At 40.0% G+C, this 27,573-nt stretch overlaps 2 protein-coding genes across 3 annotated transcripts in view; one reads left to right on the forward strand and one right to left on the reverse strand.

Moving 5' to 3' along the window:
• mtmr10 (myotubularin related protein 10) overlaps positions 1 to 18,860 on the forward strand; it is a 30,781-nt gene extending 11,921 nt beyond the window's left edge. The window contains exons 4-16 of one of the 2 annotated variants that reach the window (XM_058382347.1): positions 2,148 to 2,220; positions 4,849 to 4,991; positions 9,220 to 9,313; positions 9,501 to 9,648; positions 10,718 to 10,805; positions 11,077 to 11,165; positions 11,758 to 11,888; positions 13,358 to 13,430; positions 13,871 to 13,941; positions 14,564 to 14,736; positions 15,150 to 15,320; positions 15,494 to 15,682; positions 16,023 to 18,860. In XM_058382347.1, the coding sequence (XP_058238330.1) occupies positions 2,148 to 2,220; positions 4,849 to 4,991; positions 9,220 to 9,313; positions 9,501 to 9,648; positions 10,718 to 10,805; positions 11,077 to 11,165; positions 11,758 to 11,888; positions 13,358 to 13,430; positions 13,871 to 13,941; positions 14,564 to 14,736; positions 15,150 to 15,320; positions 15,494 to 15,682; positions 16,023 to 16,634 (2,055 nt within the window). In that variant the 3' untranslated portion in view covers positions 16,635 to 18,860. The remainder of the gene's footprint in view (positions 1 to 2,147; positions 2,221 to 4,848; positions 4,992 to 9,219; positions 9,314 to 9,500; positions 9,649 to 10,717; positions 10,806 to 11,076; positions 11,166 to 11,757; positions 11,889 to 13,357; positions 13,431 to 13,870; positions 13,942 to 14,563; positions 14,737 to 15,149; positions 15,321 to 15,493; positions 15,683 to 16,022) is intronic. The other variant, XM_058382348.1, reaches the window with a different exon arrangement.
• Positions 18,861 to 19,471: 611 nt separating this feature from the next.
• mphosph10 (M-phase phosphoprotein 10 (U3 small nucleolar ribonucleoprotein)) lies at positions 19,472 to 27,573 on the reverse strand. The gene is made up of 11 exons (XM_058382349.1): positions 27,417 to 27,573; positions 26,253 to 26,940; positions 25,999 to 26,156; positions 25,738 to 25,900; positions 22,329 to 22,470; positions 21,992 to 22,059; positions 21,765 to 21,902; positions 20,581 to 20,691; positions 20,373 to 20,480; positions 19,983 to 20,213; positions 19,472 to 19,745 (listed from the first exon to the last, which is right to left on the reverse strand). The coding sequence occupies exons 1-11, from the start codon at positions 27,500 to 27,502 to the stop codon at positions 19,596 to 19,598; spliced, it is 2,043 nt and encodes a 680-aa protein (XP_058238332.1). The 5' UTR covers positions 27,503 to 27,573; the 3' UTR covers positions 19,472 to 19,595.

Here is a 27,573-nt window from a genome sequence, read left to right on the forward strand (position 1 = left end):
TCTGATGACTCTCATAACCAAGATCTTCAAACTCTAGAGACTGTCGGACATAAAAATCCCAGGAGATGAGCAGTTGCACAAATACTTGTATATCAGCCTGTTTAGCACCAACAACCATGCTACAGTTAGTCAGTAATAACTGATGTTAATAATAACTAAAGCTCCTGCCCATTTGACTAAAGTACCTAATGTTTCAGTGGGTTTTCTCTGTGACCACAGGACCATGTGTATTACCAAAAATACACTGCAAGTACATGTCAAATGTTAAGTACAGTCCTCGTTAAAATGACTACTTAATAAAATGCTGTGTGATAGTGATGCTAATCAGTAACATGGTTCATCTCTGTTTGTAGTGTGTTCTTTTGTCTAGATTTTTCTATTTGACACAGTAACTGTGTTCACTGTTATAAACCACATTTAGTTCATGTTTTCTCGAATACAGTGACGTATGAATTAATTCTTTCAAGCACCGTGGTTAATCATTATAATCAGGCTATTGACTAACGATCTAAATCTTAATGAGCTCAGGCTGAAACCCACCATCTTAGCTACAGACTCAAAATAATGCATTGTCTACAGTAGAAAGGTGCTGAACACAGCAATATTTCGTTTTATTAAACTGTTAATACTGTTAAAGGGAAGTAAAGCACTTTGTTTTTCTGTTTGACTGTGAGTGTAGCTTAGGGTCATGGATAGAGGAACTAAGAAAGATGACCAGTTGTGATTTCATTTTGTCAGTTGCAGGACTGCCCAAACGCCAAAATATGACCCAATATTTAAAGGGCAAGCAAAGTGTAACCTATGTTACTATCAACTGGCGATTTATCAATAAAAGCTTCAACTGGACCGTTACTGCAAAAGAATTATATTATTAATATTCTTCATAATATTCAAATTTAATGTAAAACAGTATTTTAATGAAGCTGTACTAAAAATCATTGCTCATAAAAGTTGCTCATATTATTGCAGAATAGCTGTAACAATGGGTAGTTCATTTACGCTAATCTTTATTCTGTTATAAATGGCATTCAAAACGCTAGTGCACGTATGAGAAGAATTTAAATGCACAATAATAAAAACGTAGGATGAAGTACTCTTATCAGAGTTACAAGAATCCAGCTGTTAGGTGAGAGCAGCGAGGATGTGAGCTTGCAGTCGAGCTTTAAAGAGAGACAGAATGTGATTATTAATAAAATAGTTCTTCACATCCTTAAAGGACTGGAGAGCTCTGTAATGTACACTCCACTGCTTGTTCTGTGAAATGTAGGACAGGTTTATGATTGTTTTGAGGTATTTGCAGGGTGGGGCTCTTACATAACTTAAAGATGTTTTTTTTTTTTTTTTTTTTTTTTTTTTCCTTCTCCACTGTGTGTTTTCTCCACGTGTTTTATCAGCAGACATTTTCAACAGAAACAAGAACAACCTACACAAACCTACAGTTTCTCATTCGGTGATTTTCAGAGGCTTTTGCCTCGCCTCCTATGGATATCTGTGAATGATTTAAAAAAAAAAGTTGCTCTTTGCAGTGTTTTTGCATAAATGGATCCAGAACAAAGTAAGAAAATGATTAACCGTCATTTGGTTATCGCGCTGTTGGACTCGAGTGAGGAATCTGTAAGGCATACCACTTTACTGATTGACTAGCCTCGTAAATGACCGCAGAGCTTTACAGTATCATCAGATGAAATCACCTGATTCTGACAGGCGTGTGATATGTACACAAATGCTGTAACTGCATGTGTAATGAAATTATATTTTCCTGACTAACATTTGACCTACACTATTTTCAGTTCTTAAATGTTTTATGGGTTGTAGATCCATTTACAATCTGCAACTGTCTATAGTTTCAGTATTTTAAACATCAATATTGTAGCACTGATTATTGTAAATCCCATTTTTAGAATGTCAATACTTATTTTTTTTATTAGCTGTTTTATTTAGTCAGAATGTGCTTACACAGCTGAGGTTTTCCCCAACGGTGTGGTCAGTAAGCGATTACAATATTTTGACGGTCTGCTTGGGAAAAAGTTGCAAATGAATTTAAACGGTTCAATGTGTATTTCTCAGACAGGGTCAATAAGAACTGTGTCACGTTCTAACTCTCATTGAGCTCAGTCTGTTGAATCATTGCTTGTTTTCTTGTTCAGAGGTTCCAGTGTGTCCATCGCCTCTTGGGAGAACATGATGTCCCGTTGACATGTGTGGAGCAGGTTGTGACTGGTAAGATGACCTCAATAAATTTTAGCTCATGTACCATCACGTTAAATTCCCGCTCGTCCAGGAAAAGTACACGTTACAGCCGTTTATTTGTAATTATTGACATCATTTCTCTGCTAAAGACATGATTAACTGCTCATTGCAGCCAAATGTAATTTCACTGCCGTCAGAATGCTTATGTGACTGTAGCTTATGTGTGTCGTTTAGGTATAGTGGCTAATGGACACTATAGCTGCCTTATTATATAATTAATCTTGTTTATCTCATGTCACCAGCAGAAAAGCTAATGTTTAGCTTCTCTGTCAGAGGTTGAAGATGGTGCTGCTCAAGTTCCTGTCCGCTGTATGACTTGTCGAGTATGAGGCTTCATGCCTACCAGGCTAGATGTAACTATTTGTAGAATCTTTTTGGAGAGACTCCTATACATCATGCCATATAGTACCATCTTTCCTTAGCCTCTGAATTTTGAAAGCAAACAGAACATTGTTTGGTTTGCTCCTTCTTCAGACAAAGTTAAAATCTAAACCATCGAGTCAATTAGATTCTCTCTCTTACTACTCCACTCCTTCAGACACTACGTTTTCAGTCTTTTTTTTTTTAATTTATTTGTTCAGGGCTAACAAGGCAATCTGATCCAATAACCAAATGTATACTATAAAACCCCAACCCACAACCTAAAGACTGAACCAACCCAAACCACTACACACACATACACACCTCTTCCCCATCCTAAAACAGGCATTAGTTTGGCAGGAGATTGCATCACAACCTGCTGGGATGATGGCTTTCCCTCCCCCATTAGCCACACTGTTTTAAGCTGACCTGCCGATGAGATCACTGGTCCAGACTGGGGCCTTCAGCTGCAATGCCTGGCTGGGATTAAGCTTGTTTATGTTAGATCATTGCCGCCGCTCGTTGCTGACTTAGTCCCCCCAAGGCTTGAAGCCCTGTGTCAAACTGATAGAGCATGAAACTGTGTGTGTGTGTGTGTGTGTGATTTTCCCTGCTGTCTGTGTGCCTGAAACAAAGGTCCATTATAAGTGACTCAAGGCTTGGCAAAAACATAGTGAGTGTTTTTCATGGTCATGCTGCCTGAGTGAAGGTGGAGTGTGGGCCACTGAAAACCGGTCATACTGTCCTTCTAATACATGAAAGCCAAACTGGAAATATACCCTGACATATTTAAGACTTTATGCAAGTATGTATATATTGCTTGACACAGTGCAACTCCCTACAGTAGAAAATAAAATAAAAAAAAACTAACAATAAACGCTGCATTTAAAAGCAAGCAGCATTACGAATGTGGCCTTCCTTCCCCTTACAAGCTCTTTGCCTCCCCACTGTCTCAGTGAATATACCTGAGTATTTAGTCTACTCTCCAACCAATAACTACTACTTATTATAAAATAGCAGAATTTAATCATATAGTTCCAAATGTGCAGTGTGTCCTCCCAAAGCTAAAAGGAAAGCAGTTACATTATCCACTGGTTAAATAAGTAGTTATGTAAATAATGAACTTCTGCTGATAGCGGCTGAGAAAGTGTAATAAGAAGGTCGTGAAAATCTGGCTTGATGAGAACACTCAGTGTGTAATGTCTCAGTGGTGTGTTTTGAGCAACACTGCAAAATGTAGCCATTCCTTGAAAACCTTCTTCACTCGATTTATGCATTATCTGTTTGATAATTGGGAATTTAAAATTCAGCACATAATATTAAACAAATGAATCCGTTCTAACAATTAGTACAAACTTTAGCATCATGGTAAGTTCTGCTAGTGCTTCTTCCCTTTTTCTTCTGTAGACTTGCGGAGTATGCTGCAACGTCTGTGCTCGTTCATCACAGGAATAGTTTTTTTTAATCAAATTACAGAAATGAATTGAAATCACAATTTTAAAAAAGCTTTTTTTCGTGCAGCTGTCTTACTTCTTGTGCTTATATCTGATTCACATTGTCATTTTATGTGGTCCTTTGTGCTATGCCTCTATATTGTATATTACATTGTGGTCCAGGAGAAAATACATTTCTGGGCTGTAATAAGACCATGTAGACTGTGCAGCTGAAATAATGATCTGTTCACATCTGTTCAGTCTCTGTAGACTTTAATTTCCCACCCACAATGCCACACTAACTACTACAAAATTTTTTAGAACATTGCAACTCCATTTCTGACCGTTTTTATTGTTTGTAATTTTATTGGCCAATTAAAAAAATAATAATAATAAAATGTAACTTGCAAACATTTGTGTAAACATATTTGATTATTGCAGTCCGTTATGGGTACCATTCTGCACTAAAATAAACGTTCTAAAAAAGTTTGAACGTAAAAGGACTGTGGTCTAGATAAATGTGATAAATTTCATGAGAATACCAAAAAGAGGAACCGAGTAAGTCGGTTTCTGTCCTCAGCCCACAGCACATTATTTTTGTGTGCAGCCATGCTACTCCAATGAAATGACTTCCTTTTTTTCCTGCTTGTTCTTTAACGATATACATGGCAGTACTGAATGCTTACAGATGCAACAAGTGTAATAAATCAATTTTCTTGCATGTGTGTTTGTATAAATGTTGTGTGAGTGTGTGTGTTTTCTCACACATCATTGCTAATGTGTTATTTTCTGTTGTTCTCTACAGTGAATGATGCAAAGGGTAAGCAGAAGGTTCTGGGCTCCAATAAGAAGCTAAAGTTTAATCCCACTGAGTTAATCTTGTACTGCAAGGATTTCCGGATCGTCCGCTTCCGCTTCGACGAAGCTGGACCCGAGACTGCCAAGAAGGTACACATGCAAACATGCATAGTCATGCTCCTGAGAATTTGTACACATGGTGCATTTTAGACCAAACAAATACACTACACTACACACACCTCATGATTTGTGTGGTAGATAAGTTTGAAAGAGGATTTAGAGTACAGTTGATGGCTTGCACCAATCCCACAGATATAGATATTATCATTGTAAATATTTGGTTTCTTTCATGGATGGCCAGCTAATGACATACAGCAGCTTTGTATACCTGGAATAGAACACTGAGCTGTCCAGTGACACAGCAAAAAAAAACAAATCTGGTCCTTTCCTCTGCTCTTGAGAGGCTGTAGGATGGAGTGAATTACAGATTGTATGCTCCTCCAGTCACTCTTTCCTTCATCCTGCCGCTCCATCTGGCTAACAGTGTGTGGCAGAAATAAGCACTGTCTGTGTATGAAGATGAGCCAGTGCTGTTCTCCAACCTACACGGCTGTCTGGGGCCCAAATGTTCATTTTCCTTATTTGAAAAAAAGTCCAATTATACTTCACTGTCCTCTAATCCTAAAAGAAGAACCGTTTCTCAGTTAAAGGTTTCTTGATCTTTCGCCCCAGCTTCCTTTCTTCTGTTTTGTCTTACTAATATGTTACTCTCTGTTCCTTTCTTTTGAAATGGCCAAAAGCAGAAAAGAGTACCAAGAGTACCCTTTAAATCCTGCCAAAAGCTTTCTTTTTTTAGACAAGTGTGCACATCCATTATGTTATATTTCAGACCGGTATGAGAGGACGAATGCTTCATGTTGAGAGATCTCTTCACACAGGGAGACCCATACTTGGTGACTCACACTACCCCTCCAAGGCCGTCTGGTTGTTTCGTAACAGCTGCTGTTGCCTAGAGAAATTTGTGTAAAATCAACATAAACATTCCTCACAGTGCCCCTGACTCACCAGTTTGACAGAAGCAATTAACAAACTCCGTTTCATCATTCTTTTAGCACAACAGCTTCTGATTGGTCATTTCTTCAGCCTGACTCAGAGCAGGGATAAAAGAGTTCCACAGTATGTTAGGAATGGTTCTTAGTCATTGTGGGTGAGGATGAATTTTTTTATTTTTTTCCTCAGAGCAGGAAAAAAAAATGCTTGTTTCCTTTAAGCAATGGGAAAAGGCAGCAGTGACTCACATAGCATTTGAGGGAAGTAGTTTTTCACCTGGACTTCACCAACAAACTCTGAGAGCAAGTAGCTTCACCGGAGCTTGTGAAGAGAAGAGTGGAGGAGTGAGGCGAACGACAGCGAAAGCCTGGTGGCGGAGTTTGACTCGCGTCGATTCTGCCAACTTCTGAGAAATATGTGAAGGAAGGCGAGACGGGGGCACGAAAAGCAGGAAAACAAGAGGAACAAAAAAGGCCATTGAGGACAGGGCTCACTTTCTGATCGCACAGCAAACACAGACGCATTTGTTGTAGTTCCGTTCCAGAGCCTCTCAAAAACCTCCGGGAGAGAATGCTGATCTGTGAAGCTTACGTGTAGGGCAAGCAGAATGTAGTTCACCAACACCCAACAGAGTCACAGTCAGAAAGCATAGTGTTCACACAGCACATGTGAGTTGTTAAAGTGCTAGGGTCATTGCTAGAACACTACAATTCATTTTCTACTCAGTTTGCCCCTAGTGGAAACTCTAGGTAATTCTGTGTTCTGCTCATAATACTCAGTAGGTTGCCTTTTGCCCATTTTTGATACCTAGGTAATAAAACAATGCTGTCATTTCAAATAGATTTGTAGTATATTATAGTATTTTTTTCAGCACTGATGTTTTGATGTATTGATGATGCTTGCCGCTGATTGGTGTAGGGAGTTAAATAACAAAAAAATGATTGGTCAAAAAGTGTTTGAAAACTGTGGACCTTAAACATAACACAGCTTATGAATAAACATACAATTTATATTCCAAAAGCATATATTTTACTGCTAAACTATGATTGGAATTCCAGTTTTTTTTACATGAACCCAAAGACCCTCGTGAAATGTTTTTAAAGCAATTTAAAGCGTCTACCTCAAACAATTCCTAAATCATTAAGCAGTATGTATGATCTTTCATAGTGCTGGCATCATCACTGAAAGGCTGCTACGGGAGCTCTGAGTGTTGAGCGATATCCAGTACCAATTTGATACAGACAGCTGACTCTAAGTCCTCAGAGGCATTTTTTCTAATACACGTTCACAGTAACTGAACAGCTCAAGTAGAAAACTTTTGTACACCAACTTAAGAGATAACTGGAATGATTTCCAGATTTATGTTTAAAGATGACGCTCGCTAGACTCTCAGCTTGTTAAAAACCATAATGAAGTTGCACCCCATTGTTTATAGGCTATGATACGCTGCTAGGCTTTTCCAGAAAATAACATTATTTCCTGTTGTGCTAGCCATGAACAGGTCTCTAGGCACATCTGATTAAATAAAGCTAAGTTCTAGTTTTCTAGTGCCAACAGTTTCAACCTTTTACCAACCTGGACCTTTTTTGTTTGTTTTATTGGGCCATCCTGTGTAACACTTTAGAGACTGTTGTGTATGAAAATCTCAGGAGCTCAGCGATATTTCAAATACTCAAATCACCACATCTGGCTCCAATAACCATGCCATTCTGATGTAAATAAATCTTTACCTTAATCTGTATTATTTTATGACTGATTGGATAATTGGTCTGCGTATATAGTATATGATGTCAATATGTGTCTGATACAGATAATGACTATTTTTATATGTATGTGTCCCATCTGGAAATCCATCTTAGTTTCTGGTGATCTAAGCCACCCCTGCACTTTTAGAATGAAATATCTAGCTCAGATGATCACTGTAAGGTGTTTTGATGTTTCTGTCTATGATACGAATACCACCATGTGCAGTCGCACCTGTCAGAGTCCTGTTTTTGTTTTTAGTCTGTCTGTTAACTTGGGTTTGGTGTGTGTGTGTTTTCTTTGTGCCTGGTTGGAATGGCTGTGTGGGATTTAATCACACCTCCTGTGTCTGGTGAAGGGGGGGGGTGGAGCATAATTACTGCATACAGCTAAAGAAGGGAGTTCCATGTTTTTCTTTGTGACGTATGGAAAGGAGCCAAACTGTAACAGCTTATTATTCTGAGGAAATTACAGAGCTGCACAGGTCCACACACACACACACGTGTGCACATGACGCCACACAAGCGACTGCACCTTGTCTCTGACCTGCATGAATAACATACACTGTGCAGGTTCTTTTTGGTATCATAACCACCTACATCATTCTCTGTGCATGCTGTTCTCCACCCTGGTGTTTTTTCTATACATAGTTTATGCTCATTTTCCAATACATAAGGGCACAGTGTGAAACCCTTCTGTCTGCACTGTTTCACCCTCCAGACAGACAGCACGATGAGCTGAATAGGCATAAAAGAAAGCATCAGCTTTCACCTAGCATCAGAAATTCATAGCACACCAGTGATTTAAAAGCTCAGCTGTGAAAATAAATTCCTTGCGTTAAATGTCCACAGTTTTTAGTGAAGGTCTGCTGGTCAGCCAGAAACTCGACTCGGACTGGTGAACGTTTCCATGGTTGGCATGAAGCCTGAAGCAGCAAACTCCATTACGAATGAGTAAACAGCAGCACTGAGAGACAGGTGCGCCTTATGAAAGCGCCAGGTTTGAATACGTCCTGCATCGAAAAACCTGTTTGAATTTTTTTTCCTTGGTGGTCAGCTGGTGGTCAGTTGGTATGACTGAAAAGGTGTGTGATGGGTCTTGCTCATGATAAGTTGCAATAATGGTGAGCTTAGCTAATGTTAGCTGCTAGCCTAACACAAGATATCAGGTTTTATTGACTGTGGTGCATTAAATCTTTCCATTCATGTTTCATATCTGTGTTCGGGTTGCATAATAAGGATTGCTTGTTTATCCATCCATCCATTGTCTTTTTACTTGATATGCCTATGGATTTTTTGTATGATCACACATTTATAATGAGAAATGTGTATAAATAATCTAGATTATAGTCTAAAATATTACAGAATGGCCAGTTTTCTGTCGTTCAAATTTACAAGTACAATGCATTAAATCTGCTGTGCCTAAATTAGACAAATGATCGTAATTGTAAAGTTACTTTAGCCACCGTTGTGCAAATCTTTAGATGTAAACTTGTAGGAATAATGCAGAGAGGATTTTAGTACAGTTTACCAGTTGTTTTTGTAATGATGCTCATGGTTGTGATTGTGACTCTTCTGTGCTGTAGGTTTGCCTTGCTATTGCACACTACTCCCACCCAGCCGACAGTCAACTACTGTTTGGGTTTGAGTATGTTGGTACGTGCTACTACAGCTCCTCAGGTATTACACACACACACACACGCGCACACACACACACACACACACACATATATGATATGTATATATATGCATATATACTGTATATATGCAGCAGGCTCCATTTCCCACAAATGAGTTGGCAAGCAATTTAAGTGGTGCACTTTATGTAGGCCCAGATTGAGTAATTTTGACTTTTTTGTGTGTCTAGGTCAGAAGGTGAATGGGGTGGACTCAGGGAAGGGGGTGCAGATGGCCATGTTTGACTGCTCTTCTGACTGGGACAGAGAGATCAAACGCACCGGTGCTTCAGAATGGAGAGTGTGCTCCATTAATGAGGAGTATCTGGTCTCCCCTAGGTGTGTGTGCATTTTTCTGTGTGTCTGTGTGTATGTTTGTGTGTGTATGTGCGTGCACGTGTGTGTGTGTGCCCACCTGTGTATGTGCGTGCCCGTGTGTATGTGTGTGTACGCCTGTGTGTGCATGCGCCTGTGTGTGTTTACGCAGCTAAGTGCGCTTCTTTGTCTGTGTGCCTCTTTGTGTATATCTCTCTGTCTGTATGTGCATCTATCATTCTGTCCTTGTGTGTCTTTATCAGGTTTGTGTGTGTTCGTTTGTGTGTGTGTGTACACATAAGCATGTACTGAACATTACTTTCCAACAGCAGTATGGATTATCAGAGAAATTGGGATTAGGAAAAATTGGGATAAATCTAGCTCATTATGTATAAATCTTCTTTTAATGAAAACAACACTGTGTTATGCAACGGGCTTATTACAAGCTTATATAACAGCTCCATCTGTGATTTGCTGTTGCTACTGACAAACCTTCAAATGAACATCATAACCTACATTCATTTTTCCATTACATGTGAACTAGCCCTGAAAAGAGCTAACAGTTTCTGCATTGCTGTTCTAGTTTCTTCCTTTTTTTTTTTTTTTTTAACACCACTTGACAACAGGAAGAGCGAATTAAATTCACTGAATTTTGTTGATGCTGTTTAGTGCTTTGATTTTCGCTGTTTATGTGTTTGATTGGCCAATTACTCATGCGTGAAACAACAAAATACTCATTACAATGCTTGCTAACGAAAGGTTTTTTAAGCTATGTCAGCATCACAGACATGTTGCACTTTGGATTTTGTGCTGTAACGTTTATTTTTTCACCCAAGCGTAGCTAGTTACTTAGGAAAACTAACTAGTTAGTGGAAATTAAGATAAACAATGTGCTTTACACAGTATGCATGTTTTTTATTGTTTTTTTTTTTGTCTTTTTTGTAAATGGGACAAAGGGAACTAGTCATAGCAACAAATACTTTTCCAGGGCCTCACAGCCCCTTTCTTCATCCTGCTGCTGTCTGTTAACAGTGAAAGTAATCTTGTCTGTCTTGTTTATGGTTTTAAAAGGGTGCTGTGTCTTTTTCCCCAGTCTCTCAGAGTTCTTTGTAGTTCCGTCTTCCTTGGCAGATCAGGACCTGAAGCAGTACGCCTGTTATTTTAAAGCTCAGCGTCTCCCAGTGAGTGCACAGATTCACTGTCCCTGCCTTCACTGCTGTCCTTAGTTACAAAGTGCTCTCCAGTTAATGTCAAGTGTGAGAGAAAGTGCAACTTAATGAACCATAAAAGCCAAGCTAGTATGAGTATGTCATCAATTTGTAGTTTAAATGATGCACCTAATTCAGGAAAATAGACTTTACTATTTACTATAATTAACAATTTATATACGAGGACCAATGTTTGGCTTGTACCATGAAACTAAACTCAGCATGTGCGTGTCTGTGTGTGTAGTTATGGTGCTGGAATCACCCCAATGGGAGTGCCCTGGTTCGTATGTCCAACATCACCGAGCCCCAGCAGCAGAGGAAGCTTGATCAAAGGTATGGGAAATGGTAATAGTTGAGGTGAGAAGATGTTTGGAGAAGGAGAGGAGGGAAAAGTTGTCATCTGTTCTTTTACACTTCGCATAAACATTATAAATAAAGCAGATTTCAGATAATAGGTCATGGGAACGCAGGAAGTCTGATTTCATTTTTCTCGGGTGTTGCGTAGCAAGTGTCTGTTTCCAATTTATTTTGAATCTTGCAAAGAGCATGTCGACTCAATCGCTTAATCTTTTGGCACGAGAAATAAGACAAGTTGGCAAGTAGTCCAAGTTAAAACAGAATGCTTAGAGAAAACCAAGAAAACAGGAAAACAGACATCTCCAATAACATGATAACATGGTTATGACTTGGTGAAACCATATTTATATGGTTATATTTATATATAGGCCTATATATATGGTTTTAATATATATATGTGTGTATGTATGTATGTATGTATATGTGTATATATTATGTGTATATATATATTAAAACCATGGCCAATTACTATGTATGTGTTATGTATCTAGATAGATAGATAGATAGATAGATAGATAGCTAGATAGATAGATGATCTGATGATAGCTCTACTTTTGAATTTTGACAGGATCTGCAGCGCGATAATCAAAAGCCACCCGATGCGCAGCAACGTCCTAAAGACAGATTTGGACAAGAGCCTGCCGAGCATCCAGGAAATCCAGTCTGCACTAGTGAAGCTGCGGCAGATCTGTGTGATTGGTGAGCAGAGTCACTCCCTGCTTTCACTTTCAGCCTCTCTGTTTTCCCTGACAGTTTGCCTTACAACAGGAATTTGAATACAAAGGGGATTGAGATGTTTAAGTGTCCAGCTTTTTCAGCTGGACCAGTGTCGTCATAATTCTGGTGCTCAAGATCAGATGCACTGCACATATTTAGCAGTTTCCTGACCCACCTAACCCAGCTCAGCACCTGATTATGACTGTGCTGACTACATAATCATTAATTGTAATAATCAGTTAATCTAATTATGTCTTATTGTGCAACTACTGTGCCTAAAAAGGCTCTCATAATCTGTGGATTACATACTTATGCACTTTTAGAGCTCAGTGGTTCCAAAACCCAGAGTACCCTTACCCTGTATATAATTGTTATTGTGAGCAAACTATTTAGCTAATTAACAAGCCCTTTCTGAAGTGGGTGTGGTCGAAAACGTGAAATACCAATACGTGCAGGCGTGTTATATTCCAAATAGAAAAATGTGTTGCACTGGAATTACCTGATTCCTTGATCAGAATTGGGAAAGCTGCAGAAGACTTGTCTTAAAATGCAGCTCTGGTCTGATGAGTATTATTCTTATGTCTATACCAGTTGTTAAGGGGAACGGAAACACTGCCACGAGGCCAAGCTTTGCCTGCCTTAGCACGCTGTAGCACTGAAGTCAGCCTTCTTTTTGTATAAGACTGGTAATTTTAGATAAAAGCACCTCATGGACTTGGTTTCTTACTCATGTATGTGCACAATTAGCCGGTGGGCAATACCCAGCAAACAGGAACCAACGCCGACAGCATGTATTTTTGTACTTAAATGGCATGTTTGAAGTTATAGGCCTAAAATACTCCCAGTGCATTTTACACAGACTACTCTGGATTCTGCTGCTGTTGCAATCTGACTACAGTTGGTTTTTCTTACTGACTCTGGCTACATTCACTCATTCAGTGTAGTCTAATGTAAAATATTTATCCTAGCTGCTTGAATATGTTGGACCAAAAGAGCTTTTAAGACTATATTTCTCATTTTGTCATCTGAGTTGCAAACAGATTTGTTTTTTACTGAAGTTATCAACACCTATGGTATTTTTACCATCAAAACTGTAAACTAGCATACCTCAAGTTTTAGTACAATATTGCTGTTAAAAGCTAACAACACATCTAGAAGTATCCAGGATAGCCACATCAGTACTGATCCCAGACTTTACAGACTCTGTGTTAAATTGATTTCTGATTCTAATCAAAGAGAAATGATTACTTTGGTTGATAAAGCAGTTTTACACACAGATCAACACCTCAGAATCATTCCGTTCAGTTCTGTAGATAGGTTATATTGTATTTCGATGCTCTTTCAGATTGTACAGAATCCATATGTCTCGATATAAATCCTGATCCCTGTTCTTGTGTTTATGAGAAAGGGAGTATAACGTGTGTGTGTGTGTGTGTGTGTGCGCGCACAAGCAGAGCCCTTCGAGGAGTCTGAGGAAAAGTGGCTGTCGTCCATGGAAAGTTCACGGTGGATGGAATATGTCAGGTATGAATAAACACCGTGCATTTGCCAAGTGACAAGCTGGCTCTCTCACAGCCTCGTGCTTATACCACCACTCTGACACCTTCCTTTATTTAGAGAGTGACTGTGGGATGCCAAAACAGAACTGAGTAGATGATGATGTATAAGATGGTCATTCTTTTCATTGCTTTTATTACATAAAGGGCTGCCTGATAATGGCTACAATGATCATAGTTTGCTCAATATTGAAATAACAACGGGCACAAATTATTTATAATTTTATATTTTTATAAATCATTTAAAATCTGCATCATTGAGTAGCAGCCCAAAAAGGGTGAATGAATATGGATAGACATGCGTGCTACTCTAAAACACCAGGTCAAGACTTTGCACAGGCAGTAATGGCCAATATCTGTTTATTTAATTACACACCATTAGTAAAATCTATGTAATTTTTTTTTCAGGGCATTTTTGAGGCATGCAGTGGAGGTCATCTACATGATGGAGGGGAAACAATCCTCTGTCATTCTGCAAGGTTAGAGATGGATGTTTAAATCTATGTTCTAATTTTATGCATGACTGTAATTTTTACTGTACACAAATTCACGGAACTGAATCCGACTTATGAAAATAGGGAACAATCCTGCTATTCTTTACTCTTTCCATCTGGAACCTAATTTTACCAATGTTTAAATAAACTGCATGAAATAAATCGTGATATTGGAACAAAACATACATTTCCTTTGAATAATCGTTGGGATCAAGGTGCATCACCAGAGAAAATCCACCACAGTGTCCATCATGTAAAACCCTTCGGTCCATCAAACATATTTTATTCGAATGTAACACTTTTACTCCTGGAAGGAACTTGTTTTATTCTGTTGACACTTTTGAAAAAGTTTTTAATCAAGCAAATTTATTTTTAAAGTTCTTAAAAAAATTAATTTTAAACATCTTATCTAGTTTTAATATTGAATAACAAAAACTGTGACTCCATGAATATAGCCATAGAAGCTGGATTAGCGTTAGAGAGAGAGAGAGAGAGAGAGAGAGAGGAAAGAAAGAAAGAAAGAAAGAAAGAAAGAGAGAGAGAGAGAGAGAGAGAGAAAAAAGAAAGAAAGAAAGCTAATTTTACATCTCTTGGCCCCTCCCTGCAGAAGAAGAAGACCGGGATTTGAGTTGCATCATTGCGTCTCTGGTGCAGTTGATGTCTGACCCTCATTGTCGGAGTCGGGCAGGTTTTCAGGGCCTGGTGCAGAAGGAGTGGGTGATGGCTGGCCATCGCTTCCTCGACCGCTGCAATCATTTGAAGAAGAATGATAAAGAGGAGGTAGGAGTCTGGAGACAGATACCAAACTGACTCTTAACTGCAAGCTAGCGATGAGACAGCTAGCATGCAGTTTGGAACAACAGGGGAATTGTTTAGCTACAAAACACCAGTATAAGAACGGAAAAATGGAAAGCTATGATTAATTTGTGCAGAGAATCCATTTTAATTTTCACAAGAAAACAGAAATGTCAAGAACGGACCAAAGACTAGATGAATATCTTTTAATCTGATGAGTTTTTTTTGTTAGACACCTCGTTTTGTATATACATCAACTAATTATGATGGTTAGTGGCATGAATTAACTGTAAAAATTAAACAAGTCTGACAAACTGATCTAACACCAAAGCCTGAAAAGTTTAAATCACTTGTTAAAACCTGCATGCTCAGTATATTCTGTGTCCTCTCTTGTACAGTCCCCCTTGTTTTTGCTGTTCCTGAACTGCGTTTGGCAGTTAATGGAGCAGTACCCAGCAGCCTTCGAGTTTACAGAGATGTACCTCACAGTGCTGAGCGACAGCATGTGGATCCCTGTGTTCAGTACTTTCCTTTTCAACTGCCCACGACAAAGAGCTGAACACAGCAGGGTAAGATAATTAGCAACTTTGCAGTCCACTTTATAAACTGCATTTTTTTGTTCTCTCTGCTTCTGTCTTTCTTAATACAGTGGACAGTTTTTTTTTTTTTTCATGATAATTTCTGTTACAGTACCTGACGGCAAATTTCTGCCCATTTATCTGAATTTCTCTCCTTGTATCAGGATTTTGCTGTGAGTAAGAGTATATCTCTGGGACATGACAAAGTTTTGCAGTTCCCCCCTGTGTGGGACTGGTCACAGCAATTCAACCTGAAAGATCAGGCCCTCTTTAACAATCCTCTGTACGTGGGCAAGAGCGCCCCCTGTGTGCACAACGGCACGGTACGGACGTTCACACACAAACGTAGCAAGGTGAGGATTGTTTGCTAATGACTTTTCTCCTTTTCTCTACTATAATCAGAAACATTATAGGGTGTAAAAATGTGTATATTAATTTAAAAAGATTTATTGTTTTATTTCGGTTTCAAATCAAACACCCATACCAACACAACACACTGCCCTGTCACTGCATGTCACCCAGTATAGTTCCAGTACAGCAGTGGTTCTGTAGTGCTCCCTTTGATATCGATGGTGGCTATAGAGGGGAGTTGAACAGTTTTGCTAAGCAATCTCCGGGTACCATTCTGACCAACATATAAACATGATAGGTGTGCATATGATAACAGCAAATGGTATGCATCTCTTTTCGCAGAAAAACTACAGTTCCACACTTCGAGGTCTGCCTTCAGATCTGAAGAATGGCGGTCTGGGTGTACTCGAAACTCTGCCACGGCGAAATTCTCTGATGCCTCGACTCCGTACAGAAGTCGCACAGGCGAATGATAAGCAAGAGAGCCCTGCTGAACGCTTCTTGCAGGACTGGCTTTCTCGGCCAGCTGAGCTGCAGGGCTTGCTGCTGCCCCAGCTCCTGCCTTCCCACCTGCCCCTATGGAAACTCTACTTCCTGCGCTGGGTGCCCGAGGCCCGCATTCCCAATGGTGGCCCCATCACCACCTTCCACAAGCTCTCCGTGCTGGTGGACGAGATCGAAATTCTACAACATCAGCTAAGGCAATATACAGGAGGGGCGACTCCAGTAAGCAGTCCCTGCAGCCCCCAGGGTGAATCCGGCAAAATGTACTTTAAGGCAGGATTGTCTTCAAGCGAATCCCCTGCACCTCCTGAGTACCTCAGCTCCTCGTTTCCCTTCTCCCCCATGGGCAATCTGTGTCGCCGCAACATCCTGGGTACACCCCTCAGCAAATTCCTCAATGGCGCCAGAATTTGGCTGTCCACAGAGACACTGGCCAATGAGAACCTCTGAAAAACTGAAGTCTGATTTAAGGCCTCCAAGCAGCGATCGGATTGGTGTAGCATCATCATGCATGACTGGAAGCCTCTAGAATGTTCTCCCCTATTCACACTGATCTATTTGGCATTGTCAGTTGTTTTCAAGAGCTGTTCAGCCAAATGCCAACATCAGAATGTTTGTGGTTAAGTTGTGACGGTGTGTATTTAGCAATAGACTAAGAAAAGCTTTGTCACAGCTAACACTGAATAAGGCTATGTCATTAAGATTCTTTTATTTCTGTGCTAGTTTGATTTACTGATGCACTTAGTGTGAGATTTAGTCTGTCGTCCAGTAGGCATGAGCCAATGTTATAAGTTCATAATACCATAACAGCCCGAACCTTTATACTTTATAATATTATTATTATTATTGCAATTTATGTAATTATGTCTCAGTGGGAGATGTTCTGTTGTTCTGTCTACCCTTGAACTATCATCTAATGAGTATGGCATTATGGTGTATAAATCGGTACATGCCTATTATTCAGAATTTATTTGAGTGTGCTCTTTGTTTTTTCTTTTACAAAGCATCATTAAGAATTCGTATATTCGTTCGCTCTTTTTGAACTGCCAGTACTGATTCATTTTATGTTTTATTTGAGGAGTTACGGCTTATGATAAATGATGAAAGTAGGACTTTAAGTTAAGCCTGTGGTAGAAAAAATCTTTTAACACTTTTTTTTTTTATTTTAGTATGTATAGTTATATAGATTTTGTAAGAGGCCTTCTGGAAAGGTCTACTTGTAGGTAGCTTTTATTAAAATTGTGAATTGTGTGGGTAATGTCAGGGATTGTCCACAATAACCCCCAGAATGCAGGTGACAACTGTGCACTCAAAGTGATATCTAACACACAAAGGCTGGTCCTGGTTTGTTAGTTCCCTCGCCCAACAGGAAGCACAGAATAGCTGCTCTGAATAACTGACTACTGCTCCAACCAATCAGCTGGTTGAACTGGTACAGCAGTCGAGTGCACCGTATCCCAGTAGGCACATAGTGAATTAGTTTTAGATCGGAAAGGGCGAGTTTGTAAAAGTAGGTTAGAGGCTTTATTGGGAAAAACAGCACTTGTTACCTCTTTGTTGACTTTAGTTTTAAAAACCTCTTCTTTTTAACTGGACTGTCATTCTTTTTTTATTTGATCTATAGCCTTCTATAAAGACGTGAATTTATTAGATGTAGATCAGGGTTTGGGACCGGGGTGGACGATATGCCGATATCGATATCACAATAAATTGTCATGTATCTAATTGTACTATTACTCAGACTAGCAAGTAGTGTATTGGATATTAATATAATTTTTCCCTAAAAACTTGCTGTTGAATAGCAAATATTTGTTTTTGGTTTTTTTTTTAGTTGATCTACTAATTCGTTGACAATGTTAGTGAAACAATCATGTATTGTAAGAATGCCTCCAGATTTTTTTTTATTTTTTTTGACGTATTGTCCACCCTTATTTTGTGAACATGTATTTGGATGGAATTTAATTTTTTACCTTTTATTGTCTAAAATATGGTACTTTTTCCAGCCATTAATCCTTGATAATAATTTTGTGATTAGTTTACCACTATTACAGTGCACTTGAAGCTGTTGACCACAAAAATTACTTGATCTTAACACTTTTATGTTTTTGTTTTTTTCACCTAACAGCGCTGATATTTATTCAGATATGCAAAGAAGCTGAACCAGGGGTAATTATTCTAATCCTGTGTGCCTTTTTAAAACTGTGGCCTTGCTTGTCAGTGGATTTTGGGTTTTTTCCTCTCTTTCTCTCAGGCTGGAACATGCCAGCACTGCCTCCTACATCAGTGGCTAAACTCAACATAATTCCAAAGCTTTGTGTGTTCAAGTGTAGAATTGTGTAATGCGTAAGCTATGAGGCTGTGCGGCTGGGCTCCTGTACTAATCGAAAAGGGCTCTGATGAACTCCTTTGGATATTCTCAGCACTGCAGGGCGTGACTCTGAGCTACTGTGCAAGATATGATTTTTTCTGATATGTTTCCTTGAGAATTAAAAATGGGTTGACACTTCAACTTGCAAGTTTCCCCCTCAGTTAATCATTGAATATCAGGTCACACAGGCTCTCTAACACTTCATATGCAATGCAGTTAAATAAAGTTTGACGATTTAACGTTTGGCTGTTGAAAAGCTGTTAAAATAAATTGTTGTGATGATAAAATAAAACACCAGATTAAGAATATTGATGGTCAAAAAAACAAAAATTCAAATCTTCTCATTATTTCAAGGTCTATAATTTATAATAAGGAATTTAAGGACTTACTCTCATGCTGATTAAGCTTAGATATTTATCCATGCTTTCTGTGAACATGGGGATGGGGATGGTATTGTTATTACATACCTTGGCTAAGTTTCCCAAAAGCATCACAGGACAAAGGTCATTTCTAAATAATTTAGCAAAGCAATTACCTCCATTTTACCACTTATGAAACGCATTAACGGATGCCACTCAGAGAGGCCTACTCGATTAATGGCCATTTAATGGCTGATGTTCCTGGAAAACGGTGAAAGACGCTACACAGTGCTCTTTTATCGAATGTTTTTGATCAAACATTTGATATGGACATTAAGTAAGTATAAAATCTTGCTCTCTGGGGTCCTTTTTTTTTTTTTTTTTAACTGCAGGCTTTCCCTTCTTAACCCTCCACCACATGACAACTAATCTGGGTTTTGTCTTGTAGCTGATAAAATCTGGACATTTTTGGATTGTGGATTGTGTTCGAGATCGCTCAGACCTCAGCACACAGCTTACTGGTTAAATTACACAGAGCAACCACACAAATGAGGACCATATTTTTTTTTTTAAATATGACAAAACATTTTAATATAAATGACCAGGTCATGTGGAGATCTGGGCTTAATTCATTCTCATCTTATAAAGAGAAACTGTACATGATACACAACACAATTCAGAGCTCTATAACTTCAGCTTGCTGGCAGAAACCTCTTTCTGTTTCTTCTTCTTGGAAGTGAGATCCTTTGAGCCCTTGATCTGACTCCTGACTTGGTCTTGAAGTTGGGAGAAGAAGGCTTGAGATGAGCGCAGAGCTTTGTCCATCCCATCATCCTGTGAGGTGTGAAAACAAAATATATCGAGTAACTTGAAATGAAATGCGCTACGTTTGAACCAGAACAAAAAGATTTTCTGTATCTGGTTATTTAACTACAGAAAACATAACTGTCTGCTTTCTCAGACATGTGAACTACTGATTTTTTAATATAAATGTACCAACTCATCACTACACAAGTTAATAGCAGAAAAATCCCTGACCCAAATTTCACTGAGAACCAACCAGACACTAACCGTGAGCAATTTGGCTTTTCCTCCTTTGGTAAGTTTCTTGAGAGTCTCTTCCACATGGGCCTTTGACTTTTTCTTGATCTTTCCTTCACTCGAAGCTTCTTTAAGTTTCATCCTCTTCTCACGCTCCTGGATCTTCACCCTCTTCAGTGTCTTCTTCTTGCGTCTCTCCCGTTTCTTATCAGTGGCCGTTTTCTCCATGTCGCCGAGAATGTCTCCAGCCTTGTTCTTCTCCTGAAGGATGAGATTTGAAGCAGGATTTCAGGATAGGAAAGTGAAAATCTAGGCTCATTTCAGGCAGAAACTTGAGATCGTTTGAGTGATCTGCTTATTACTCGTCACACACTTCTCACTAAAAGATTTTTCTGTCAAGAAGCAGTGAAAAACACCAACCTTAACCTCCTCAGGAGCCAACAGAGTGGCGTTGCTGACGCTGACTGGAGCCACTTCCTCCATCGTGATTGAAGGCAGATTGGAGACAACCTTCACCTCAGGAACATGCTACAAAACAGACAAAAACCGATTACGTGATCAAATTCTACACGAATAAGGAAGGTAAATCGGCTGAAAGCTTAACAAATCAGTGCCATTACAGACTTACTGGTTTAGGCGTAAAGTGGAAGTTGGAAAGTGCATCCAGTTTGAGGAAGAGCGAGTCCATAAGCTTCTGAATTTCGACATGAGCCGGATTCTCCTCTTCCTCCGTCTTGTCCTGAAACCCCAAAAAACAAGCCTTTTAATACAATGTTTAACTCACAGCTTCAGCATTAGGCAGAAAAAAAAAAAATCATGCACTCACATTGGTAGGAAAAAGGCTGGTAGGATTAAATATACAATATGTATACAATCTATGATATATTGTATAATAGTGCAGTATTATAACTTCCATGTTGAGTTACATGCAATATATCAATTTGATTGGCATCAAGTGTTTTTGTATAAGAGCTGTTGTCTTAACCCTACAAGAATCACACACCCAGAGCTATGCTGAGGTTTGTGGTCAATATTTTTCATTATGTTTTATATTTCGCTTGTTTTATATTGAAAACACAAGAAGCAGATAACAGAAATACTGTACAGAAACACAACAAAGCCTAAGTTATAAATCTTTTTCAACCTTTTTGTACATCCCTCAACTTCACAGTGCCTTTCTCATACAATAAGACTTAATTTATTATTTCGGGCAAATTGTTTTGCATGCCAAAGCTTCTGTAATGCACATGTTGATGGAACTCATCTCAAGTCATCAAAGCTCAGAGCCAGCTGAACAATGACTAAATGGTGATCGAGAGGGTGGAATGTGCTAAATCAGCCACTATAAAGTTTCAGATCATTTGATTAACACTTCCTACTTTTATTCTGAGCCACTTCTTTTGTCCTAACTGAATGGCTAGTCTCATTTGTGTTAGAGATTTGTTTTAGAATTCTTAATATTAATGGCTAAAATGTTCAGTAAGTGTGTGTATGTAACAATTTAAACTAGTAAATGTAATCAGTGCATAAAATTGCATAAACTTTTGCTAATTGTATAACATGGAGCTAATAATACAACCTGATCAACAGAGATTTCCATTAGTGAGTCTCCTGATCTGTGAATCAAGAGCTCTCAAAACCATCTTTAGCTAACAAGGTTTTCCTCAATACCAAATTTCTTGTGTAAATGCTGTGAATGATTTACAGACAAATATGTTTGTCCAAAACAGTGCCTTCACCCACACTGACACACTCCTGCTGTATGTGATGACTGAAAAACCTGCAGATGCGGGAAAAAAAAAAAAAGCTCACCTGGGTTTGCTTGATGTACTCCTGCTCGTAAATCTCAGCCAGACTCAGCTTGCTCTTTTCGTGGTCCAGCGTCAGCCTTTTCTTATACTCGAATGCCTCCTCCTTTGGCTTCTCCTTCCTCACAACATCGTCCCAGGCCTAACACCCAGCCACAGATTAAATGAGCGGTGAATGACGGTGCTGCTTTTACATCTTTTTCCTTAAATGAAGGGTGGAAATGCACAAACCTGGTCTTTTATTCTCTGCTTGATGATCTCTTCAAGCTGCAGCGTCGTATCCTCTGTGACCGCAGGCGCTTTAGGAAGAAAAAATAAGTAATCCTTGTGTAAAGGATGTGCTCAATATCAGGCATATTCTATGAAGTTAATGTAATTAACATGTAAATGAAATCTGACAAAATCTTTTCTTAAACTTAACTATAATGACATTGTATTTGGGAATGCAAACACTAAGTACATCTCAGCTGCTCAGCTAGACGATTTGCTGATGTAAACGGGATCTTTGCTGAACTCAGCCAGCAAGAAAAAGACAGAGAGAGAGAAAAGAGAGACAGAGTGGCCTTACCCATCCTGGATGATTGATCAAAATCCACATCCTCCTCTAGCATGCTGTTCTCTGGTCGAGTCTGTGCTGTCACCTCTCCGGTCAGCTGCCATGGCTTCTCTGCTAACGCTGCCTTCTCCAGCTCGGAGATCTTCTCTGACATCTGTTTCACATACAGAAAATACGCCATTGTTAGATACACTATATTGCCAAAAGTATTCGCTCACCTGCCTTGACTCGCATATGAACTTAAGTGACATCCCATTCCTAATCCATAGGGTTCAATATGACGTCGGTCCACCCTTTGCAGCTATAACAGCTTCAACTCTTCTGGGAAGGCGGTCCACAAGGTTTAGGAGTGTGTTTATGGGAATTTTTGACCATTCTTCCAGAAGCGCATTTGTGAGGTCACACACTGATGTTGGATGAGAAGGCCTGGCCCTCAGTCTCCGCTCTAATTCATCCCAAAGGTGTTCTATCGGGTTGAGATCAGGACTCTGTGCAGGCCAGTCAAGTTCATCCACACCAGACTCTGTCATCCATGTCTTTATGGACCTTGCTTTGTGCACTGGTGCACAGTCATGTTGGAAGAGGAAGGGGCCAGCTCCAAACTGTTCCCACAAAGTTGGGAGCATGGAATTGTCCAAAATGTCTTGGTAGGCTGAAGCATTCAGAGTTCCTTTCACTGGAACTAAGGGGCCAATCCCAGCTCCTGAAAAACAACCCCACACCATAATCCCCCCTCCACCAAACTTTACACTTGGCACAATGCAGTCAGACAAGTACCGTTCTCCTGGCAACCGCCAAACCCAGACTCGTCCATCAGATTGCCAGATGGAGAAGCGCGATTCGTCACTCCAGAGAACGCGTCTCCACTGCTCTAGAGTCCAGTGGCGGCGTGCTTTACACCACTGCATCCGACGCTTTGCATTGCACTTGGTGATGTACGGCTTGGATGCAGCTGCTCGGCCATGGAAACCCATTCCATGAAGCTCTCTGCGCACTGTTCTTGAGCTAATCTGAAGGCCACATGAAGTTTGGAGGTCTGTAGCGATTGACTCTGCAGAAAGTTGGCGACCTCTTCGCACTATGCGCCTCAGCATCCGCTGACCCCGCTCCGTCAGTTTACGTGGCCTACCACTTCGTGGCTGAGTTGCTGTCGTTCCCAAACACTTCCACGTTCTTATAATACAGCTGACAGTTGACTGTGGAATATTTAGGAGCGAGGAAATTTCACGACTGGATTTGTTGCACAGGTGGCATCCTATCACAGTTCCACGCTGGAATTCACTGAGCTCCTGAGAGCGACCCATTCTTTCACAAATGTTTGTAAAAACAGTCTGCATGCCTAGGTGCTTGATTTTATACACGTGTGGCCATGGAAGTGATCGGAACACCTGATTCTGATTATTTGGATGGGTGAGCGAATACTTTTGGCAATATAGTGTACATGAGAGAGAGAGAGAGAGAGAGAGAGAGAGAGAGAGTAAATCCCTACATACTTGCTGTAAATGAACAGTTTTCTGTAAGGAGAATCAACACCACTGAAAAGGCAATAAAGCTTAACTGTTCAGACAGAGAAACAATTATTTCTGTCAGTATTTCAGCTAGTGTGAAAGGATCTGAATGAGGAGGTTAAACTGAAGGAGGTTAAATTGTGCTGCTGGAACAAACCTGCTGATTTTGATTGATTCTAAGCCCTGGTTTTCTACATATTAACAAATTTAATTTCAAAAGTGCACCTCTGTGATTTCCCACATTGCTCTGGGCATTTGAGGGCAATTCTGCCTGAATGAGGTGTTCGTCTGTCAGCTATCAGATGTAGGTCCTGTTTTGCTCTTTCAATACAAGACGGGACACCTAGACTATGGAAGGTAAGGTCTGGTGGGTTAATCATTATCAGAGAGTGATTCTGGGTCTATCAGGGTCACTGCAGGTCTGGAGCCTGTCCTGGGAAAGCTGGGTGTGAGGCAGGAATCTCAGAGCATCATGCCAATAGGTGTGTCCATTATCATATACTGATGCTTTACTCTATGCCATGTTGTAGTATAAATAGTGTAAGTAGTGTGTTTACACTGAAAATACTAAAAACACTTTAAGTACCAGGATGATGCACTTATTCCACTGAATAAATGAAGAGTGGAATGCTCATGCACTGAAAGCCCACAGCTTTGCTTACATAGCAAAAGGAGGCAGGGCTACCAGGTGCTGTAACTGCATAAGAAATGTTTTCAAAATGGCTGATGACACCCTGGTGGACAAGACAAACGTCTTTTAAATTAGCTCACGCTGTGCGTTTCAGGGTTTGTTTTTTTTAATTCACTATATTCATAAATGGTAAAGCTAGAGGCTTTGTATCATGTTTGACGTCATTTGCCATCGAATGGGAAACGGGTTCCACCTCCCCTTAGAGGGGAAAAAAAAGTGCTCTATTTGAGACGATGCCAGGTTTCAACATTTATACACTAGACAGTTGAGTATACACTGATCAGGCATAACATTATGATCACTAACAGGAAGTGGCACTGATGATCTCCTCATCATGGCACCTGTTAGTGGGTGGGACAAATTAGGCAGCAAGTGAATTTTGTCCTCAAAGTTGATGTGTTAGAAGCAGGAAAAATGGACAAGCGTAAGGATTTGAGTGAGATTGACAAAGGGCCAAATTGTGATGGCTAGACGACTGGATCAGAGCATCTCCAAAACTGCAGCTCTTGTGGGGTGTTCCCGGTCTGCAGTGGTCAGTATCTATCAAAAGTGGTCCAAGGAAGGAACAGTGGTGAACCAGTGACAGGGTCATGGGCAGCCAAGGCTCACTGATGAACGTGGGGAGCGAAGGCTGGCCCGTGTGATACGATCCAACAGACAAGCTACTGTTGCTCAAACTGCTGAGGAAGTTAATGCTGGTTCTGATAGAAAGGTGTCAGAATACAAAGTGCATGACGGGTCAGGGACCAACACAAGATTAGGCAGGTGGTCATAATGTTATGCCTGGTCGGTATAGTGCATAGTATAAGTGTGTCTTATGTCATTTGGGACACAAATACAATCACACACTCATTTATGCATAGAGTAATCTAGAGTATTTTGGAAATATCTGCACAAAAACTCTGCACACACAATAAACGCAGGGTCGAAGCTAGGATTCTAGTTCTAGTGTCTAACTGTCATTAATTCCAACAACTCTCTTGTCTTAAAATAATTACCAAATTGCTCAAAGGCAAAAAATTATTCTGTTTATCCATGATAGCAGCCCTAGAGATGTTTCAATGATTTGTCTTTATATGTTTATAGATTACAGCATCTAACATCTGTGGATTTGTCTGATTTTCTGGATGTGGAATTAGATTAAAAAAATGTATCTCCAGCGCAGAAAAGAAATAAACAAAAAATAAAACCTCAGACACCTTGAAGATTTCCCTAAACTTACCTTTTCCTGTCTTTTCTCAAACGCTGACTTGGTATCTGGCTTGGTTACATTTGTAGACTTTCCACCCAGAATGTCCTCCACATCCTCTCCTTCACTCTCACTCGGCAGGTCAAAGGTCACCTTGCGCAAAGCGTCTCTGGCCTTCTGGCTCTCAGCGTCACCTCTACACAGTGCAAAAGAATACGGACACTTCATAAGCATCAAAAGCAGTCAAATATTAATGTATTTGGTTAAAAAAATAACACAACTAGATGCACATACTCCTCAAAATCTTCTTCCTCCATGTCCTCTTCGTCCACGTCCTCATCATCCTCACCCTCAGATGCCGACTCTTCTTCTTCCTTTTCCTCTGACTCGTGTTGAGCCTGATCCTCATCCACAAAGTAATCTTTGTATTTTATGTTTCTGGAGCTTTTTGACTGCAAAAGAAAAAGATGCAACTGGTAAACAAGTTAACTGATCATTTTTCACCTAACCAGTGTGAGCTTAGGAGTTTACTGATGACTGCAGCTCACCTTTTTCTTACTCTTTGATGAGGCAGGTTTATCAAATGCCAGCTGATCATCCTCATCTGAGGGCAGGTCCTGAAAGTAGTCAATTTCCTCACCAGCAGGTTCTTTTCCTTCTCTCTTGTCCATATCATCCAGAAACGCCTCCATTTCTGATAGTTTAAAAAACTGATCGTCCACTTCTGAGACAGTCCTAGATTTCGAGATCTTGGTTTCTGTTTTCTTTTTTTGCTTGGACTGTTTTTCTAATTGATCAACATCAAAATCGATATCCGAGTCCTCGCCGTAAAGGTCCTCCTCGTCATCAGATGCCTTGGGCTCAAGTCTGTTTTTCCTTACGTCACTACCCGCTTCCTCCTCCTCATTCTCATCTTCTTTCTCTTCCTCCTCATCATCTTCCTCCTCCTCATCCTGTCCACTTTCACCACCATCCTCCTCCTCCTCCTCCTCTTCTGATTCTTCTAGAAGAAACAGTTTGTCGTCTGTTACTGCCTTGCTCACTGCATCCTCAAAGTGAGTGAGCACAGCCGTGTTCTGAAGCTCGAGTTCCTGCCAGATCTGTTCCTCGTCAAAGTTTTCCACCACCAGCTGGTCCAGAGGACTCCCATTGCACTCTGTGAGTTTATGGGTTTTGTGCAAATCATACAGGGTCTTTGTGAGGGATGTGAAGTCTGCTGCCAAGCCATCCTGTACACTGAGTGAGAGAGAGAGAGAGAGAGAGAGAGAGAGAGACAGAAAGAGGTCATTTCCCCACACATGCCTCCAGATGTAGTACAAAGGCAAAATGTCAGACTTGAAGGTCTTCCTTTATGTTAATTACTAAGTGCTAGTTAAATATTAGACTTTATGTAAAATAAAGACTAAAAGTAACTGAATCTGAATGACAAAAGCTTCACCAGCTGCATGGAAACGACATGACGAGTGTAAGAGACATTAACCGAAGAACAGCAGATTAACTCCTTCCGTTCTGTTTAATTTCCCTCATAATTACTTCTGTGACATTAATAAATTACTAAACCAAAGTACAACCCTCCACACACAGGCTACCACAGCTAGCCATCATCAGAAAACCTCCATAATTACACTGTTCCAGACTCATTCACCAGAATAACTTTGTCTCAGTTACTTTTTTTTTTTATAGAAAACACACACAAATGCCAATTTCCTTACTTTAAAAACAACTCGGGCTGCGCCGTATTGCTGCTTAAAATCTGTAAACATTTCTCCAGCGTGCTGCTCACGGTCCCATCCGCCATGGCTGCACACGCATAAACACGCGTGGGACCCGTGGTGCACGGGGGAAACTGTTCCTCGGAAACAAAAAGCA

This window comes from Hemibagrus wyckioides, linkage group LG27 (genome assembly GCF_019097595.1).
Source record: "Hemibagrus wyckioides isolate EC202008001 linkage group LG27, SWU_Hwy_1.0, whole genome shotgun sequence".
Taxonomy (NCBI): Eukaryota; Metazoa; Chordata; class Actinopteri; order Siluriformes; family Bagridae; genus Hemibagrus; species Hemibagrus wyckioides.

Excerpts from the sequence above, each read along its gene's own strand:
- mphosph10 (XM_058382349.1), bottom strand. The coding sequence starts at position 27,502 with ATGGCGGATGGGACCGTGAGCAGCACGCTGGAGAAATGTTTACAGATT. Across the intron at positions 25,901-25,998 it reads GAGGAAGAAGATTTTGAGGA|AGGTGACGCTGAGAGCCAGA; the intron begins GTATGTGCATCT and ends TGCACTGTGTAG. Across the intron at positions 20,481-20,580 it reads TCCACTTTACGCCTAAACCA|CATGTTCCTGAGGTGAAGGT; the intron begins GTAAGTCTGTAA and ends TCTGTTTTGTAG.